This window comes from Calidris pugnax, unplaced genomic scaffold (assembly GCF_001431845.1).
Source record: "Calidris pugnax isolate Ruff unplaced genomic scaffold, ASM143184v1 scaffold63, whole genome shotgun sequence".
In the NCBI taxonomy this organism is placed as follows: domain Eukaryota; kingdom Metazoa; phylum Chordata; class Aves; order Charadriiformes; family Scolopacidae; genus Calidris; species Calidris pugnax.
The window spans coordinates 8,413,290-8,431,942 of NW_015090852.1; the positions used below are offsets into that span (position 1 = coordinate 8,413,290).

Genomic DNA, 18,653 nt, shown 5'->3' on the forward strand with positions numbered 1-18,653 from the left:
CCGCGTGCGCTTGGCCGCCCGGGCTTGCGCGAGCGGCTCCGCCCGGGCCTGAGGGCGGGGCCGTGCCTGTGGAGCGAGCGGCGGGAAGGCCGGCCTGAGGGGAGGGAGCGGCGCGACGCCCCTCCCCGCCCGTCGGGGGCCTGGCGCTGCGGGGCGGCTGCGGGCCGGGTAAACGCCCCGAGGCCGCCTGCGGCCCTTCAGGTACTGGGGAGGCGGCGGGGGTCGCTGGCTGGAGCCTCCTTACTCGGGCCGGGCCTGCGCCTTGCCCCGGCCCTGGCGCCCTCCTGGCGGTGAAGGGGTGAGGGGGGGCGGCGGGAGCCAGGAGGTTGGGAGGCCGCGGGTCCCCTCAGGCCGCGGCGCTGGTGCCTGAGGTAAACGATGCGGGAGGGAAGGCGGGAGAGGAGCGTGCGGGGCGCCCGTGTGGTGGCCGTTTCAGCGCTCGCAACGCGCGGCCTCGGGGAGGCGCGGCCCTGCCCGGGGGTGGGCCTGAGCGGGGCCGGGGCCGGGCAGAGGAGAGCGGGCGGGCGGCCCAGCACGGAGGCAGCAGCGCCGTGGCTGCAAGGCAGGGCAGGGCAAACACCCTCCCGGCCTCGGCGAGGCTTTGCCAGGGGGCTTTCTGTAGCCATAACGGTGCTTAGACCCTCGCCCGAAGCCTGTGGGAGATCTGCGCTGTGGGGTGTGTTTAGCAATGCCGGGCTCTGCTCTGCGCCTGCTCATAACCGTAGCTGCTTCTGTTGAGCCACTTCTATTGTGCTGTTCGGTTGATGGGTGTTCTTACCAGTGTTTTCTTTGGGAAAAGAATTACAAAAGTGAAGTTTAATCTCCTTAATGGAGAATCGAGTTTTTAAACAACATCGGAAAATACTTTTTTCATGTTGTAAGATTGTTTTGGGGTTTTTTTTGTGCAACACGTTACATCCTGACCTAAATATCTGAACTTGTTGTTGTATTTAGGGATACAGGATGCTGTTTCCTTTGGTGCTGTGTGCAGTTGTGCTACTGGGCAGCAGTAAAGTTCAAGATGATGAATGGATCGACCCCACGGATATGCTTAATTATGATGCAGCGTCAGGAACGATGAGGAGACCTTACAAGGTAGAAAAAGAAGAAGGGTGCCAGAATGTATGTCTTTCCGAAGCAGTCCTTCAGTCACGTGCTCTTGAAAGGTTCTCCTTAAGTTGTGAAATTGTGGTCTTCTTGAGGTCTTATAAGGTTATATCTGAATCTGTGTACAGGAAAGTGTTGTGTGACCATTGCTAAAATTGCAAGAAAGAAAAAGCAATCTGCGTTATTGTAGATAATTAGCTCAGGACCTTTTACTGACAGGTTTCTGTTGCGCACTGATCAAGTGACAGGAACCAGGCTTTTTCTCTTCACGGCTGGTGGTTGATTTCTGCAGGTTGTAGCTCCACAAGTTTTTTCTCTGAGAAATATTGAGTTAAACAGTTCTTGCTAATTTCTGAAGCATAGCGTTAAAGATCTTGAAAATTAAGATTCTTGCTGATAAATATTGGGGGAGTTAAGCTTAATGCTTATATTTTACTTAAATTATCCGTTGTGTGAGAATATTACAAAAGTTAATGGTGTTTTGTAATGCTGGGCATGAGTGTTTTCAGAAGGAAGATGCGAATGGGGGGCGAGTGCTGTGTGTGCTGTTAATAAGTCATGAACGCTGAGGAGAAGATGCAATATGAACAGCTGGTTTTAACAAGGTGAATCGTACTCTTGTCTTGGGCGACAGGTGGACTCTCTCTCTCCACGTATCATGAGATGCGTATTGTTTAACCTGTGCACACATGACGCTGTAAGCTGTGGTTGGTTGTATGGGCACCCTTGATTTTTGTCATTCTTCAGCTTACAAGTTTGTTTTTGTAGTCTCGAATCTTAATGCTTCAGGCCGTAATTTTCTGGAGCTTAGAAAATGCAAACTCCATTATTTCTCTCCACAGAGTTCCTTCTCAGCCTCCACCTGCCCCAAGTCCACCCAGTAGTCATCAGCATCCCTGAAATTCAGCAGCAAACTTTGCAGTCTTTAAACTTGGTGCCCAGCTGCTTCAGCTTTTATTAAAAAAAGTATTAGGGATTTTACTGTTGTCTCCCACCTTAAAGGAGAGGAATGGCTGCTTAGGGTTTACCAATGTTTTCAAGATTCCTTTTCTGCTCTGCAGGGAGAGCAGGCTGTCATCTCCAGCCAGGCAGGCTATGTGGGCCAGCCAGCTCCTCCAAACTTCCTATCAGTGGGAATTCACCCACTTGTGTGATGTTGTGGTTCCTTTTGAGGACTTCCCTCAAGGCACATGGCTGCTTGTGTAGAAGCAGCACTCCTAAAACTAAGTCGGAGCAATCACCAGAAAAAAATGGGATGTTGTTTCACAAGCCCCGGGTGCGGGTGTGTGTTTACTCTCGGTCTGGGCGGCCGCGTGGCCAGCTGGACCGGGGATTTGGCTGGCTGGAGCCCGCCCCACTGCTTGCTGAGTCGGTTTTTAGCCAGCCCCATTATCTAATCTGATGCGCCGCGTGGGTCGCCTGCGCTCGGAGGAGGGGAAAGGGCAGGTGGGGGAGGAAAGGGTAAGGCCTTGCCTTCTGAAGGCAGCGTGCATTTAGGGAAACTTAAAGTCTTTTGGAGCCTGGAATTAGAGCAGAGGCAACTGGACTGTGGGTCGGGGAGCGTTAGTGGCAAAGATCAACGCTCAGTTTTTAGGTCCTTTTAAAGTGATCTGATTGTAGAAGTGTAACACAGCGCATCGATCGAATGCTTTGATTCTAAAAATACGTGTTTTTCTTATGTCATTCTAGGCAAACTACCATGGTGCTGAGGATAAGGCTGGGGATGCAGTCAATACTGAAGCCTTATTGAGGTCTTCAAGGGAAGTAGATTCCTTGCAACAGAAGGTTTGTTACAGAACTTGAGAATATTTTCCAGCCTTTTAGAGTCTGTGCTTTCTGGGGATGCTTGTCTGGGTAGTGTAGGCAGGGGAGTTGCTGGCATCATTTGTGAGGGACCATGGGTCGTGTAGGGGGAACCTCGTCACTGAGAGGAGAGACTAGAAGCGGTTTGAACTCCATTCCAAATTGCTGCTCTGCTCACCAAGGTCTGTTTCCTCAAATGCTTGATAGCATAACAGGGGTTGATAGCAGCTTCCTGCTTCTGTCCAGTGTCAACAGAGGAAAGGTGTGGTGTTGATGTTACACCCTGCTGCCAGAACCTGAGACCTGCCCTTTCCAAGTTGTTTGGTTCTGTTGGGTTTTCAGGGTGGACTGTGGGCAATAGAGAAGGTGTGTGTGGCCGACTGTGACACGCAACGCTGCAGCTCTCAGAAGCTGCTGTAAAGCCCCCCACGCTGCTTCTTCCTCCAAGATCAGGAGGATGGGGTGATGCTCTCACTTCCCTCAGCCATTTGGAGACCCAAGGGAACACATAATTTTAATGTTGTTTTAGTTACTTAGTATTTTTTACCATTCTCTTTATTTTTTTTTTCTGATGTAAACTTAAAATTTAAGGAGATAGGGATCTTTAGTTTTTTCTAGGTTTACAGAGGTTAGTATGCAAACCATATTGTGAGCAGATCTGAAATCTCCAGTACTGACCAGTCCCATGGAAAGTATTATCTTCAGCAACTGCAGTGGCTTTTTACCTGGTGTACTAATCATGGGATTATCGCTAAACTAAAGAAATGTGCCTTTCTCAGTCCTGTAGGTAGGGGTTTGGGTTTTTGTATTGTGAGCAGATCTGAAATCTCCAGTATTGACCAGTCCCATGGAAAGCAACTGCAGTGGCTTTTTATCTGGTGTACTAATCATGGGATTATTGCTAAACTAAAGAAGTGTGCCTCTCTCAGTCCTGTAGGTAGGGGTTTGGGTTTTTCTGCTGTGAACAAGCTGCTTTGGGCAAGAAGTGAATAAAAGATCTTTATGTTGCAGATTGCAGAGTGTGAGAAGAGGAATGCCAAATCACGCGAAACCCGTAGCTTTTACATTTTCAAGCGATACCTGAATAAGATTTTAAATGAAGCTGGAAAACTTGGCCTTGTGAGTATTCGAACCTGCATTAAAAATTAATTAAAATTCATGTGTGTTCTTCACAGTTATCAAGTTGATTTATTGATTGATTAATTATTTTGGCTTACTTGAAATTTAAGTTACGATGAGGGGAACTGAATTGCAAAGGGAAAAATGCTGGAAGCGTGTGTATCCGTATCGCTGCTCAGGAGAGACAGTTGCCCTTTGATCTGTAAAGCGTCCAGAGGAGGGCTGCAGGAACTCCAGCGTGTATCTACATGTCTGTTGCTGGGACGGGGCTACAGTAATACCCTGTTCAGGTCATGCTAATGGTTGTTCAACTTGAAAGAGACAGATTTTGTTTGTTTGTTTGTTGTAGGCCATTTAGGCCTTTGTTTTAAACTCTAGCACATTAACCGTCTAGGAATATTTGAGCCTATTAGAGTTTGTGTATAGGAATCACCTTATTACTTCATTGTATTGTCTTTGGAGATATATTTTTTTCTATTCAGAGGTAGAGGACTAAAACCAAACAACATTATACTTAGCAATGTAAAATTTCTTATTTCATTATTTAATGATAATTAAATAGAGATAATTAAGTAGAGAGGCGGGGGTAGGTCCCTTCTCCCAAGTCACAGGACAAGAGGAAATGGCCTCACGCTGCGCCAGGGGATGTTGAGATCAGATAGTAGGAAAAATTAGAAAAAACCAGTAACACTGAAGGGGTTATCCAGCATTGGAATGGGCTGCCCAGGGCAGTGGTTGAGGCGCCATCCCTGGAGGTATTTAAGGGACGGGTTGACATAGTGCTCAGTGACGTGGTTTAGTGACGGGTTTTTATCAGTTGTGGTGCTGGCTGGACTGGATGACCTTAAAGGTCCCTTCCAACCAAGACAATGCTGTGATTCTAGTAGCTTCTGTCTGTGTTACCCAGCCACAGTTGGGGCACATATAGTTACTAATACTTGTTAATGAGAAGTGGTTTTAAAATTTTAGTAACAGGTGAGATAACCAACTTCATTTTTTAGGTTTTTGCTGTAGAATTAGAAGAGTACAAACCAGTTGCATTTGTGCTTTATATTGTTTAGAGGAATGAACAAAAAGGTTATAGAATCATGGTGTCCTCCCTGTCCCACATCTTCATCCTGCAGTGTGTGTCACAGAGCTGCTGGTACATCATGAGGGTGTGTAACGAGTGTTTGCACAGGGAAACAGGGTTTCACATGCAATTCTGTTTCCAAATAAGCAGCTTTTAACCGTCATTTTGCTTTGCTTTTAATGCAGCCTGAGGGAAACGTGGGCCACGTCCATTACGATGCTGAGATCATCCTGACAAAACAGACGTATTCGGAGATCCTCAGGTTTCTCAACGAGGAGACCTGGCAGTCGGGTGCTGTGGACGATGCGCTCAGCGATATTTTGATCAATTTTAAGCACCATGATTATGAAGCTTGGCACTGGAGATTTGAAGACACTTTTGGAATTGATCTATATAATATGTTTATGGTAAGAGAAGAAGAAAGAATTTTTGTCATTTTTTAATGGCTGTTTTCTCCAGTTTCTTTGCACAAGTCTAGCCAATGCACATCACCATCTTAACTCCACTCCTAAAGTAGTTCTTCCCATCATACTTTCAGTGAGTCACTCTTGGTTTCATGGGTGCTGAAGGTAGAGGTGATGTGTTCACTTGAAGTGAGAATTGAAGTTTTCTTACTCCTCTGGTCATCTTTTCTTGGTGTAGCTTTGTATTTCTGTCTGGTGTGCTTTCTTTTTCTGTCTTTTATATCTGTGTTGTGTGACTCATCAGGCTCTAGTGCTTTCTGATCACTTAAATTGATAACTCGTGCATTACAAATTTTCCAGATTTGTCTCTTGTTCAACTCCTGCAGAAGCCAACAGCTTCTGCAGGAGTTGGAATATATTTCTATTGAGACAGGTATATATTTGAGGCCTTAGATTTTATAGGTTAGAGGCTTTTGGGAACTTTGTGGAAAAAAAATGTGTATAGTTTTGGAGAGAAAGAGACCGTGAAGCGCTTCTCTGAGGTCTGGCCAATCCGGCCAAAGCCACCAGGGTAGGTAACATGAAAATATCCTAAGGAAGAAATAACCAAGTATCACAAGAAAGAAACGAGCAACTGCACGGCAAAGCTGTGCTAGGAGTGACTGGTAGTAACATGGTGGAGCTTTCTGCCTTGTACTGCTGCAGACACGCTGTGAGAGCGAGGAGAAATCCTCTCAACTGTTCTGTGCACATCACACTAGTTAAAAAAAAACAAGTTGGAAGTTCCTTCGTGTGTACTGGCAGTAAGCTTGGAAAATTCCAAATTTGATCACAGTTTTTTCCGGTTTTCTTTTTCAGATACTCTTGTGCTTAGTGTGTGTTGTAATTCTAATAGCTACGGAGCTCTGGACGCGCATTCATTGGTTTGTTCAGCTAAAACGTGTTTTATTAATAAGTTTTCTCATCAGTTTCGCATGGAATTGGCTTTACTTGTATAAGGTAAGTTCTGAAATCTTAATGACTTTTAGGCTTAAAATTTTACCATTGTAGAATCATAGAATGGTTCGGGTTGGAAGGGACCTTAAAGATTGACAAGTTCCAACCCCCCTGCCATTGATGCTTCATTAATGGTGACAAAGTAGCAAACTGTATGATAGTATTGTATTTAATGAAGAGGAATCAATGCTGCTGTGCCGTAGCCCACCCACAAAATCTCTGTCCTCAGTCGTTGTCACCAGAATTGAGCTGCAGGCTGTGGGACCCGGGAGGAGGCTGGCTGGTCAGCCAGGGGACGGCCCTGCCCAGGACTCAGGCTGGGCTGGTGAAGAACGTCAGAGTTCTTCCAACAGATGATTTGACTTGATTTTTTTCTATTTGATTATCAGTTGCAAAGTGTAAGGCAAAATTAGAATGAATACAGGCATTTGTTAATGAGATTTATTTTTTAAAACATAAGAGAATGTCATCATGTTTTGATTAATAATTGCATGGCAGCTGTCTCAGTTTTTAATCCAGAAACGTTTTGAAGCAACAAGATGTCATCAGATTATTTTGCCCTGAACTTTTATCTTTCAATATTGAAGTTTGCTCTTTTGGTAATTTAGACTCCATTGAGGGAATAACTGAGAGGTATTCGTCTTGGTAGTGGTTATCCATTCCCAGGAAGTACTTAGAATTGCATCTGTTAAATTGTTTAGGTAGCAAGCTTTTCTTCATACAGATTTACCCAGTTAATTATCCCAAACTGGCTAAGAGCAAGCATGGTTAGCTCAGGTGCAGGGATGCAGGTGTTGTGTGCCCAGCACCACCTTTTTATGTTTTCTAAGAAATTGTTTCTCCTGCAGCTGGCCTTCGCGCAGCATCAGGCAGAGATTGCCAAGATGGGACAGTTTGATAACATCTGCGCCGAGAAGATGGACTGGGGAGGAAGTCTTATCGGTAAATGCTTGTTTCATTATTTTGTAATAGTATTTAAGATCACAAAATAGTATCCAAAAATAGTCTTAATTTCTTCACAAGTAGTACATTGAGTTGTCTTCAGCAATACACGATTTCTTTGCTAGGCCTTTGAAGGAGAGCTGATCCCAAACCTGTGCTTAGAGCCCGTCAGGGTGTTCTTTGTCACTTACCCCAGCTCCCCTCCCCTCCCCCAGGACCATTCAGGCCCTTTACTGAAGACAGGAGGGCAGAATTCAAGAAAAAGATACTTTTTTTTCATCTTCCAGGCCTGTGAGTGCAATGGAATTCAGAAATTAGATCTGTAACTACTTACTCTATTTTGTTATTTTACAGGGAAAGCTGAATTATTTTTATTAGCCGTTATTTATTATCCAATGCTATAGCAGGTAGATTAATGATGGCAACTCTTAATGAGTGCTTGTTATGGGCTTCCCTTTAGAATTTATTGGCTGTGATTGCTCTGTTTATTTCAAATGTCACTGGTTTGTGTTCTGACTGCACTAAAATCAAACTGCAGAAACACTGATGTCATAAATTACTGCTTATAACTTAAAGTTTCCTTAAGGAGTAAGACATTCTCCTTACAACTAAAACAGTTTCTTGAAATCTAGCAAGCAAAATATGCATTTTAATCTACTTGCAGCCTGGCAGATGAGTAATGACACTCAGAATTGCTTCTGTTCCAGTAGCTGTGGACAAAATGTACTAGATGACTTTACTGACTAAAGATGCGAAAACCTCAGTTTCTTCTCGTTCTTCCCAGCCTTCCCTCTCCTTCCTGCATCCCCATGACTGGATAAACGACTCTGCCAAGCTCATCTCAGATTTCTAAAAATAAATTGGAGCTTTGAACCATATCTAGAAGAGTTCTCTTCCATCTGTAATTGAAATGCTACTTTCCATATTACTACTGAGTCATGAAATATATTTTTAAAAGTAGTAAATATGTGTCTCTTTTGGCAACAGAATGGTTCAGAAGTAAATGGACGTTTCAGGACGATCCCTGCCAGAAGTACTATGAAACTCTGCTGGTCAATCCTGTTCTGCTGGTTCCACCCACAAAGGTACACGCCCAGCCTGAAGAGACCCTGCACGTTTAGGTTTGCAATCAGTAACAGCACTGTTTCTCTATTTGTATTTTTCTAGGCATTGGCAATTACTTTCACCAACTTTGTAACGGAGCCGTTGAAGCACGTGGGACAAGGGATTGGTGAATTCATCAAAGCACTTATGAAGGAGATACCATTTATTCTGCAGGTTCCAGTGCTAATTATCATGGCTCTGGCTGTCCTGGTTTGTATACATTTCTCTTACGTGATCTACTATATTATTTTAATTGTACTACTGAACAGATGTCTTAGCACAGGTGAAATTATTTTGACAAGGGATTTTTTTCTTTAGAAAAGCTTTATTGGTTTAGCAATTAAAATAGTTTCCGTTTAAATCACATCTTTCCCCCACTCCCCTAGAGGGATAGAATAGTATTAAACTGCTTAAAATCGTAGACTCTATGATAGTTTATTGCACAACTGTAATATAGTATGTAAGTATATAATGGGTATGGTGTACACAAAAGCCTTGAGTTAGAGCTTTCAACATCTTTACTGTGGCACGGAAGATGAGCTGTACCTGCTCTGGCAGATCCTGCAGCGGGGTCAGGCTGCACAAAGCTCGAGTTTATTGTAGCTGTTCTCATCACCTGAGCTTTTCTTTCGTGTGTTTCAGACACCTGGCTTTGAATTCTCTGTGAAAACCATGGGTTGCAAACATTTAGTGTTTTGTTCTTTTCCTTTCCCCCAGGCTTTCTTCTATGGTGCAGGATCATCAGTGTCTGTGTTAAGATACTTAACAACTTCTCAGAGGAAAAGTCTTCCTCCGCCTGAGGGCCAGCAGGAGCAGATAGCCTTTGGGCAGTATGAGGGCAGTAACGCGGATGGCTGTTACACACAGAAGCCTCCTTACCTTTACAGAGGATCTTACGACCGAGGAGATGCTCCTGCCAGAGCAGGAACTGGCAGCAGAAGTCCTGACATGGTGCACGCAAGTGATGAGCCAGACAAGCAAGTAGAGGAATGTCGCAAACCAGAACCTGGTGTATGTTAGTCCTGGGGCTCTTTGAGCTGGGATAAATGGAATAGATTTCAGTGTCACCTGCTAGAACGTGGTTAAACAACAAGCTTCAGCCAAATCTTGGGGAGAGAGGAGTTAAGGGAATACCTGTTCCCCTACAGAACAGTTCGGTAGAGGCGTCTTGCACATGTTTTGTTCTGGAAAAATACTGTGCAATGGCTAACTATGGCAGGAAACTACTGAATCAAACCTCTACTTTTATAGTAAAGACTTAACTATTGATCTCTCAAAAGAGAAGTTAATTATGTCAGCCTGGGCAGAAATGATCACCCACAGAGGAAAGGTGGGGAAAAGAACCGGTGCTGACTTCTCTGTAAATTGTAGAAAATTAAAACCAGACTTACACTCTAGATTGTGCTTACTTACATATTTCCTTAGGAAAAAAAAAACTATACCAGTCATGCTCTGGGGGTGTTCTGCCCCTTGAGCTGAGATGCACCTGAAGCAATAGATGCCATCACTTTGGCTTGCTTGATTAATAGCTTATTATTAATTTTTACAGAATAGATTGCACACTGAGTCTGAAGTTTGTAGACTAGAAACTATCACAGCTGAAAGCCTTACTGAAGAACACGCGCGTGAGCAGCAGAAACAGGAGACAGGCAAAGCAGAGCGAGAGACTGGAGAAAACTGTGATCCTCATAAAAACCTAGAAGGGAAAAGTTCTGTAACGGAACCATGTGAAGAGAAGAAAAAGAGCGGTTCCCGGGACTCCCAGGAAGGAGACTGAGGACACCCCAGGATCTGCGGTAAGTTCTGGCTCACCTTGAGTTGTCTCCTACTTGCTACTTCTGCTCTAGTTCTCCCACGCGGCCCAGCGAGCAGCAGTGAGCACAGCTGTAAGCAAGGTAGGGTTTTAAAAACCCTGAGCCTGAGTATATGTGCTACTTCTGGTACTTCTGGAATTTGAAGTAAAAATGTTGTTAAGTAAGAGAATCCAACTTTAAGTAGCCAAGAAAACAGGCTTGTGGAGTGTTGCTTCTTGTTTGAAATCAACTTAGTGTAGTAAGTTCTGCGCAGAACTGGCTCCTCGTGGTGGGGAAGCGCTGCTGCTCCGTGACCCAGCAGACACTGGCCTCGGCAGGTGACGGACAAACAGCCAAAGGGAGTTGCTGATATTGGTGTAATACCAATCCTAGCTCTGAGATGTCTCGGGATTACCTTCTGGGTTATAGTCTTTAAAGTTAGTTTGCTGCTTGTCAGGTCAGCTTGAGGACAGGTTGATGATTTTCCTCTAGTTTAATCATTTGCAGAGGAGTGGGAAGCTGATGCTGTATCAGATAGGTTTTTTAGGGCAATGTAAAGCTGAATGGGGAAGCAATAAGTACAGGTACCAAAGATCAGCACGATACACTGATGCGAACACACAGGCTTTGGAAGAATATTCTGGCATTTCTGCTTAAAAGCAGAATGAGGGCAGTTTTAGTTTACAGAACTAAAACTAGGGTTTGATTATTTTTTTTTAAATAACAATAATTGCAGAAACAGAGTTTAGAAGAAACAAAGACAGACTAAGTAATGAAGTTGTTTCTCAATTATTTTTTTTTATTTTTAAAAAAACGTATAAAAGAAAACAAGACCTTTCTCCAGGGAGGTACAAATCAGGAAAAAAAATAATCAAGTTTTCTTTGAAAATAACATACAAATTCAGGTCTTACACTAGATGGAGACAGTGGTAGAATCCACCCACCAGCAATGAGAGTACCTTGACAGGGAAGAATTTCCTACTGCTGTTCATAGACTAGAGGCAGTTAGAGGGAGATCCAGTGATCAGTACCTCGGACGCTGCTAAAAGCAGCTGCCAGCTGCAAAGAACAGCGGCAACTCTAACTACTGCTCACAAGTGTGATGCTGCTGCTATTGATATAAAAAATTACTAGAAAGGGGACAAAACTACGACTTGCAGTCTCCTGTAAAAAGGCATGTATGTTTTTCCAGCAAACAAAACCAGTACCTCAGGTGCTACTGTACAGGACGTGCTGGTTTCTTTCTTCAGCTAGAATTTGGTTCCTTTATAGTTGAGGGCAAATGGACTCTTTGTTCATCCATTCTTTTAGCTTGGGATCGTAAAATTAGGCTGAAAAAATCCTCATCTGGTACGGTGGGTCCTTTTGCAGATGGTGGAGGAGCACATCTTTGATCGTCCAGTCTGGAACCCTACAGACAGAGCAAGCAATCATGCTGCATGTTCACAGGAATATACATATAAGGCTGCTGAACAATATAAGTGAATAATTACTAAAAGGTTTTGTTTTCAGATCTAAAGCTACTACAAGGATTTAATTTGTAAGTTTTGTTTCAAGTTAGACTCCTCCAATGAAATAAGAATTTAAAAGCACACATGCAGCTAAAATGGTTCCCTCAACCCACCTGTCCACCTGTATCTGAAAGTAAACCCTCAATTTAGTTCTTGTTCATATTGCAGAATGAAATTTAAGTGTCCTTTGTCCAGAAGAACCATTTTAGCATTAGTAGATAATATTTCTAGTCTCATATAATAGAAAATATTGTTGGCTTCATTTCCTTATACAAGAATTAGAAAAAAAACAAACTAATGTCAGATTTGGAAAGGCAAAATTTAAAGTTTTCCTCCAAACTCCAAAGACTGGTACATTTTACTCAGTGTTACAGAGCAGTTCACAAACAGCTCTGTGATAGGTATTGCAGAATTAAATTTAAGTGTCCTTTGTCCTGAAGAACAATTTTAGCATTAGTAGATAATATTTCTAGTCTCATATAATAGAAAATATTGTTGGCTTCATTTCCTTATACAAGAATTAGAAAAAAAACCACCTAATGTCAGATTTGGAAAGGCAAAATTTAAAGTTTTCCTCCAAACTCCAAAGACTGGTACATTTTACTCAGTGTTACAGAGCAGTTCACAAACAGCTCTGTGATAGTTTTCTGTGCACATCTCATTTCACACAGCCATCCCCTCCTGGTCTGATTCTAGAGCATCAGCCTGTCACCCTAGGCCTGCCATCCACAGTAGCTCCTTTCAAAGAATTAATTAAATTCGCTTTGGTCTAATTGGTATATATACCATGCTCTAACTGACACTGGGAAACCTCACTTGTCTACTGAACTATTATTTAAACTTAATATAACTGGAACGGTGATCACTGTCACCACTAAAACTTTGATACTCAATTCTTTCATCCGGTAAGTTAGGGTTCCTGGGGTACCTGCTGCCCTCCCAACAAGCCGGGTTTAAACGCCTTTTCTTAAAATGATTCTACGTACTCTTTTTAATAGTCTCACTTGTTTTCCTTCATCTTTTTAGCATGTGTTACTTTAAATGGTTAATGGGATATAAAGACCAACATTACACTTACTAGAAACTGGATAATATGAGGGGAAAAAAAAATTTTAAAATTGTAAAAAAACTAAGACAATCTTGAAAAGAAAATCCTAATTTTTTTGTTCTCCTTATCTGCCAAATCAATTTGTATCTTAAAATGCATGATACACAAGGTGGTTTGGTTGAAGAAACTAAATAGCAGGATGCACAGATCAAATCCCCAAGGAGTAAATCAATTTGTATCTTAAAACGCACAAGGTGGTTTGCTTGAAGAAACTAAACAGCAGGATGCACAGATCAAATCCCCAAGGAGTCAGAAGCTGAAGAGTTTCTGTAAAAGCCTTACCTGGCACTTTATCAATCTATCGAAGAAGTCGTCGTCCAGTTCCCTGTTGTTAGTCGCCATGAGGTGCCCCAGCACGGCCTGGCTGCTGCGCTGGTTCAGGCGCAGCCCGGGGAGGTTGCTGAAGCTGGCGCGCTGGTCGTCCAGCCGGCGGCTCTGGGAGCTGGCCAGCAGGTCGAGAAATTCATCCGTGTGCGGCGACACCACAGAAGTAGAGAAGGCTGGGCAGGAGGAAGAGAACGAGTTAGCCTACAAATAAGTTCCTCTCCAGACTAAGTCTTGCGTGCAAGTACATTTTTAACGGAACGTGCTTCAGTTTTTAACTCAAGTTAAATATGGATTTTACTTTCAAAAAAATTACATTTTCTCATTGTTTTAGGTGGAGTAGAGGATGTTGCCACTGAAGCAGCTGGGAATCTGTTCTTCTCCTGGAAGTAGCATCTCTGATCGTCCATCCTGTTACTCTGGAACCGACTCAGCAGATCAAAGAACCCTTCATCTGCCATTGCCTCTCGACTGTTTTTCTGAAGAGGAGAGAAGAGTTAGGAGTATTTTGAACTCAAGAGTACCCTAAACTAGGACAGCTGTGTCACAGTTTCAGTCCAGTAATATGTTTGATATTTGCACATCTGAAATCCATTAAATGAATTTTGTTAGTCATCCGTTTCTATAGACAGAGATTTATCCTAAGAGGAAATGCTAATAATATGGGAAGCATTTTTGGAAGGTTAAATATATTAGAAACGTTTCATTCTCAGGAACAGAAAGAAATGGAACTCTGATCAGTACAGCTGGAGTTACTCCTCAGCCGTGAATCCACCAAAAAAAAAAAAGCCCATGAAAGAAAAAAGCAGGAATAGCAATGAACAGTTTCCATTGTCTCCTCAGGTGTGTGGTGAAAAGCATGCATCTCTCAGCTACAGCAAATGACTTGGTTCTTTTATTTTTACTTGACTCTTGTCAAGAGTGCAATAACCTAAAAAAATATGTCAAAAATATCTCCCACTGCCTGATTCAGCAAAGCTAGATTTGGTGAAGTCTGGCGAAGCAGGGTCTAGAAGAGACTAGAAATAGAATCTATGTGCAAGCTGAGCTGTGATGTTAGAAAATCCACCAGGAAAAAAAAGGTTGCAATAGTAGGAAAAGCTTAAAGCTGGCACCACCCCTGAGACAGCTGTCGACTGGCAGAGTCTGCGCCGTGTTACAGAGCACGGTGTTTACACGGGTAAAACCGAAAAGGGCAGCTGCAAGAACGTGCTCTCCATCATTCTGATCAGACAGAGATTAGTAAAGGCCATGATCTCCACAGCTCACCAAACCTACCCTCTGGGAGTTTGGAAGTCGATGATCAATAGAATTACTGGCATCCTGCAAAACTTTGGAAGTGGTGCCGTTTTTGTACTTTTTGCCTTTTAGTCGATTTACAAAATGCAGTTTTGCTGAAGGTTTGGCAACCAGTGGTTTCTGTTTAGCAAGAATCTCACTGTTCCAGTTCTGAACCTAAGAAAACAAGAGTCATGGAATTAAGCCTTCTGATTTTAATTTCCTGTACTGTTACCTCTTATTTGCTGCTGTGTTTCCTCCCCCTACTGGAGCAGCTTTACATTATTTAGTTTATCGAGCCACAAGGATGTGAAAACTTAGGTTTTCTTTCTATTATTTGACCTGGAGCTCTTGTTACCTGAAGCAGGTTAGTGCTGTTACTGGTCAGTCTTCTAATTGAACTGTAGTGCGGCACCTGATTGATTAAAAATGTGGTCAAATAATATATTTAATCAAACATGGAAGTTTTCCTTGCTGACTGCTGTGCAAGAAATGTAGCTAATGTGAATACTAAAATGCAAATACAGCTGGCATTTCCCACCTGACATTTTTAAAATTGGAAAGAAAAAACTAAAAGGAAAAATCCATAGTTCTACAAAACGTTAGAGCAAACCAAACCCTTATACAAACCCAGATACTCAACCAGCCTTCTCTGAAGTCCTTTATAGACACAAAATTCCCAGTAAAGATTGAAAAGGAAGAGGGAGAAGAATGCCAGCACAAGAGCAAACAGGAATAACCGTCCCGTGTCACTGAAGAACAGAATAGATAGCTTTATCAACCTGACAGATTTTCCCTACATTTCCAAAATAAACAGAATTATCCACAAAATTGACTGCTTTATCCACAGCTGACAAACTCTTACAATAACTGAATAAAACCACATCTTTTTCTTGATTCAACATCAGAAATTGTGAACACAATCACAGATCTTTCCAGCAGCGCTGCCTACCCCAGTGGATTGCCTTTTGAAGGCTTATTTAACATCAGCTGGAGATTCCAACTCCAAGAAGACAACACCCTGTACAATCAAACTGTAATGTTCTATATAGCAAAGGCATCGATGGAATAAATTCTCAGAATCTACTAAATGAGTATCTTGGAGAAAGCCCTTTATTAGGGCTAAGCTGCGATACTAGGTTAATACTTTAATATTTTTTTATATTTAGGGCACAGACTATCATGAGCTATGTTTTTAAAGGGTATCACAGATAAATAGATTCAGAGTAAGAAAAAAAGCCAAAAGCTTAGAGGTTCCCTGCAGAGAACTCACCCTCAACCAAATGCACAGTCTTTTCAAATCAGTACACAAAGTCAGTGCTGAGTTCTGCTCTACCAACTGCTGAGATGCAAGCTTTGAGATTTCATTTCCTATTTGACAAACCCGGTGGATAACAGGCTTTGCATCACTTGAAGAGATGGGAATGAGAGATCCCAGTACAGAGGGAAAAGTGGCAATTTCAGTCTGCCCCGGTGTCATTTCTGTAGAACTGTGTTTAGAGGCAGATAGATAGAATTTGAAGGAAATCTCTTGAAGATTGACACAAGGATTTTAGTCTGGAACTCCCAGCTCCAAGAGAGTTCTCTGAGCTTGGGGGAAGTTACTTTACCTCTCTGTGACTCAGTGTCAGCATTTCTCAAATAGCATCCTTACTCGAGACGGATGCTGAAAATCCTAACAGCTTGCAAGTTGGTCAAAATCCCAAAGAGAAAAGCACAACATGTATTTTAAGTGCCTATAAAATGACTGTAATCAAAGAACAAATGTTCACAACAGCTGAACTAAAGCTTAGAAATGTTATTCTCAATCATTTCCGTACTGCATCTTCAAACCCCTTTTAAAGAGGAGATGAAAGGAATTCCTACAGGACCCCATTCTTTCCTATTTGTGAGTGGAATGAAGCAAGCGTTGCACAAGCCATTACAGCCCTCGTGTGTGTAAGCTGGTGACCCCTACCTACACGACAAAACTAGTAGTTGTTAGAATCGTTAGACCTGCTTTTACCTAACTCTTAAGAGCAACTAAATTAAAAAAGGGATGCAAACGACGCATCGACATTTTGCTGAGTTCTTTCAAAGCTGTTAAATATAGAACTTCTGACTATTCCTAACTGTTGAAGTTAAAAACCTTAGAAACTTTTCATTGTAATCTCACTGGCAGAGCAGAAAGAAGGAAAGTGCCCACCTTTTCTGGTGTTAATTTCATAAGTTCCATGTTCTCCATACTGTGACGGCGTCCTACTCTCGGTCTGGTACCTTCAAAAGAATCAAGTTCATCTTTTTATCATTAAGATCTTTGGTGTCACCTTCAAAGCTGTGGCTTTACTCATCTAAGGTCCAAGATAAAGCAATTCTGAGTTCCAAAATAGTGTAGTTAAATATATCAGCAGAGAATAAATAACCACTAGTAAAAGCAGCCCTCAAAACCACACTGATCTAAGCGACCTAAGCTGCTTTCATGGGACATGAGAAGGATCATGGATCTTTGAACAGAGGAACATCAAATGAACTGGCTTCTACTGTAACTCCCAGTGTCACTAAGACGGTAGGCAGGAACAAGGAAAGACATAATTTGGCAGCAAGTAGATACATCTCCCACATTAAAAAGAAAGAAAAACTGGGGGAAGGAGGGAAACAATTAGGAAGATCATGTGAAGAAACTAAGCAGTGACCTGTGATTCACAATGTAAATCCTCCAGGAGAGGAGGTGCTGAAGGGGTCCAGTAGTGCAAAAACAACCTTTTTTCGCTAATGTGGGGGGCAGAGGGGGAAGGGCAAACCTGCATTCTCAACCATCTCTAGTCAGAAAACAACACCGAAACAGATTATTTTTAAAGTTCCAGTTAGAACATATTGCAGAAATAGGCACGTACCATTCAGATTGTTATCTACCACATGGCTTTCTGACATCATGGAGTTGTTTGTGCTGTAGCTTAATCCAAGAACCATTTGAAGATCTGAGAGATTAAGCCTAGCAGTGAGTTCCCCACTTCTATCTCCTACCTGCAAGCAAATAAAATAAGCAGTTCTATTACTGTAACGAAGTATACACCTATGTAAATACACAGCAAACCTTGCCCCCTAGATTTCTGAGAGAAAAAGGCTGAAAAGGTTTTCCTGGTTGAAAACTAAGAGAATCATCTTTTTAGTGAAATACATGACAACTAAAAGGTAAATAACAAAGCCTAAAATAACCTCTGCTAGGCTGTTAACTTGAATTCTACAATGACATTATCAGAGGTGGCATGAGAACTAAGGAGCTGCCTGCAGTGAGACATGGCTGCAATAATTCAGAATCAACTACGTCAGAAATACTCAAAATCCATTCCATTATTCCAAATCCCAAGCATGGACACACCTCCATTAAAATCACTGTGGAAGCGAGTAAAACCCAACAGCCAACATTCGGAGAGTGTGAAAATCCTACCTCTCTTGAGATCTCCAAGTGCCTTTCTGCAAAATGCATGGCTTGGTCGTGATTTCCCAGAGCCGTGTACGCGTTCCCTAGGCTCCAGCACGCTCTTCCTTCACCAATTCTGCAAAAAAACCAAACACATTGTCAATTACACCTTTCCTCGCTGAACACCAGGGGGCAGGTTTCCGTAGCACTGCCACCGTGAGATTGCCCTGCCAAGAAATATGAAGGCTGTCATCTAAAACCATTCCAACACCAACACCTTAAATATTGTATTTCAAGAAGTGTGATCTGGGTATAACCATAAATATCAGCAAATCTAATAAAAATTTTCATTTTTAAAAAAACATAAGGCACTTGGTTTTGAAAGAATGGAACATTTTATAACCTACTTTGCTTTTCCTCAGATTGCATGCTTTACTATTCTTTACATATTCTGCTTACGGAGTTAGAAGCGCATTTAAAATTGTAACAAATTTTAGTTGTACCCAATCTTATAAAAAAGGCCTTAGAAATCATGATTATAAAATAAACATTACTTGCTACTGTATCTATCCTTTTCCAATCCCTTCCCATATTCTTAATTTGTGGAAAAGTAGAAGACATATTCTTATGAAGGTATGCAAATTTATTATAATGAAGTCATGAAAAAAGAGACATTTGCTTTTCTTTTCCTT

General features: G+C 42.3%; 2 protein-coding genes across 7 annotated transcripts in view; one reads left to right on the forward strand and one right to left on the reverse strand.

The window, feature by feature from the left end:
• The first annotated feature begins 72 nt into the window (after positions 1 to 72).
• On the forward strand, positions 73 to 13,898 carry CLCC1 (chloride channel CLIC-like 1). Of its 3 annotated transcripts, none has more exons than XM_014943440.1 (12): positions 73 to 201; positions 955 to 1,095; positions 2,797 to 2,892; positions 3,922 to 4,029; positions 5,287 to 5,508; positions 6,364 to 6,504; positions 7,350 to 7,443; positions 8,431 to 8,528; positions 8,611 to 8,757; positions 9,265 to 9,558; positions 10,097 to 10,343; positions 13,618 to 13,898. In XM_014943440.1, exons 2-11 carry the CDS (start codon positions 964 to 966, stop codon positions 10,322 to 10,324), a joined length of 1,560 nt encoding a protein of 519 aa, XP_014798926.1. In that variant the 5' UTR covers positions 73 to 201; positions 955 to 963; the 3' UTR covers positions 10,325 to 10,343; positions 13,618 to 13,898. The 3 variants fall into 3 exon arrangements, with proteins under 3 accessions (XP_014798926.1, XP_014798928.1, XP_014798929.1); XM_014943442.1 differs by lacking the exon at positions 73 to 201 and adding an exon at positions 237 to 371; XM_014943443.1 differs by lacking the exon at positions 73 to 201 and adding an exon at positions 281 to 298.
• The window catches only part of GPSM2 (G-protein signaling modulator 2), a 19,650-nt gene continuing 12,110 nt past the window's right edge, over positions 11,114 to 18,653 (reverse strand). For 2 of the 4 annotated variants that reach the window (XM_014943436.1, XM_014943438.1), the window contains 8 exons: positions 17,989 to 18,097; positions 17,435 to 17,564; positions 16,747 to 16,817; positions 14,920 to 14,976; positions 14,562 to 14,738; positions 13,600 to 13,762; positions 13,242 to 13,459; positions 11,114 to 11,751 (listed from right to left, as the gene is read on the reverse strand). In XM_014943436.1, coding sequence (XP_014798922.1) covers positions 11,587 to 11,751; positions 13,242 to 13,459; positions 13,600 to 13,762; positions 14,562 to 14,738; positions 14,920 to 14,976; positions 16,747 to 16,817; positions 17,435 to 17,564; positions 17,989 to 18,097 — 1,090 coding nt within the window. In that variant the 3' untranslated portion in view covers positions 11,114 to 11,586. The remainder of the gene's footprint in view (positions 11,752 to 13,241; positions 13,460 to 13,599; positions 13,763 to 14,561; positions 14,739 to 14,919; positions 14,977 to 16,746; positions 16,818 to 17,434; positions 17,565 to 17,988; positions 18,098 to 18,653) is intronic. The other 2 variants (XM_014943437.1, XM_014943439.1) reach the window with 2 other exon arrangements.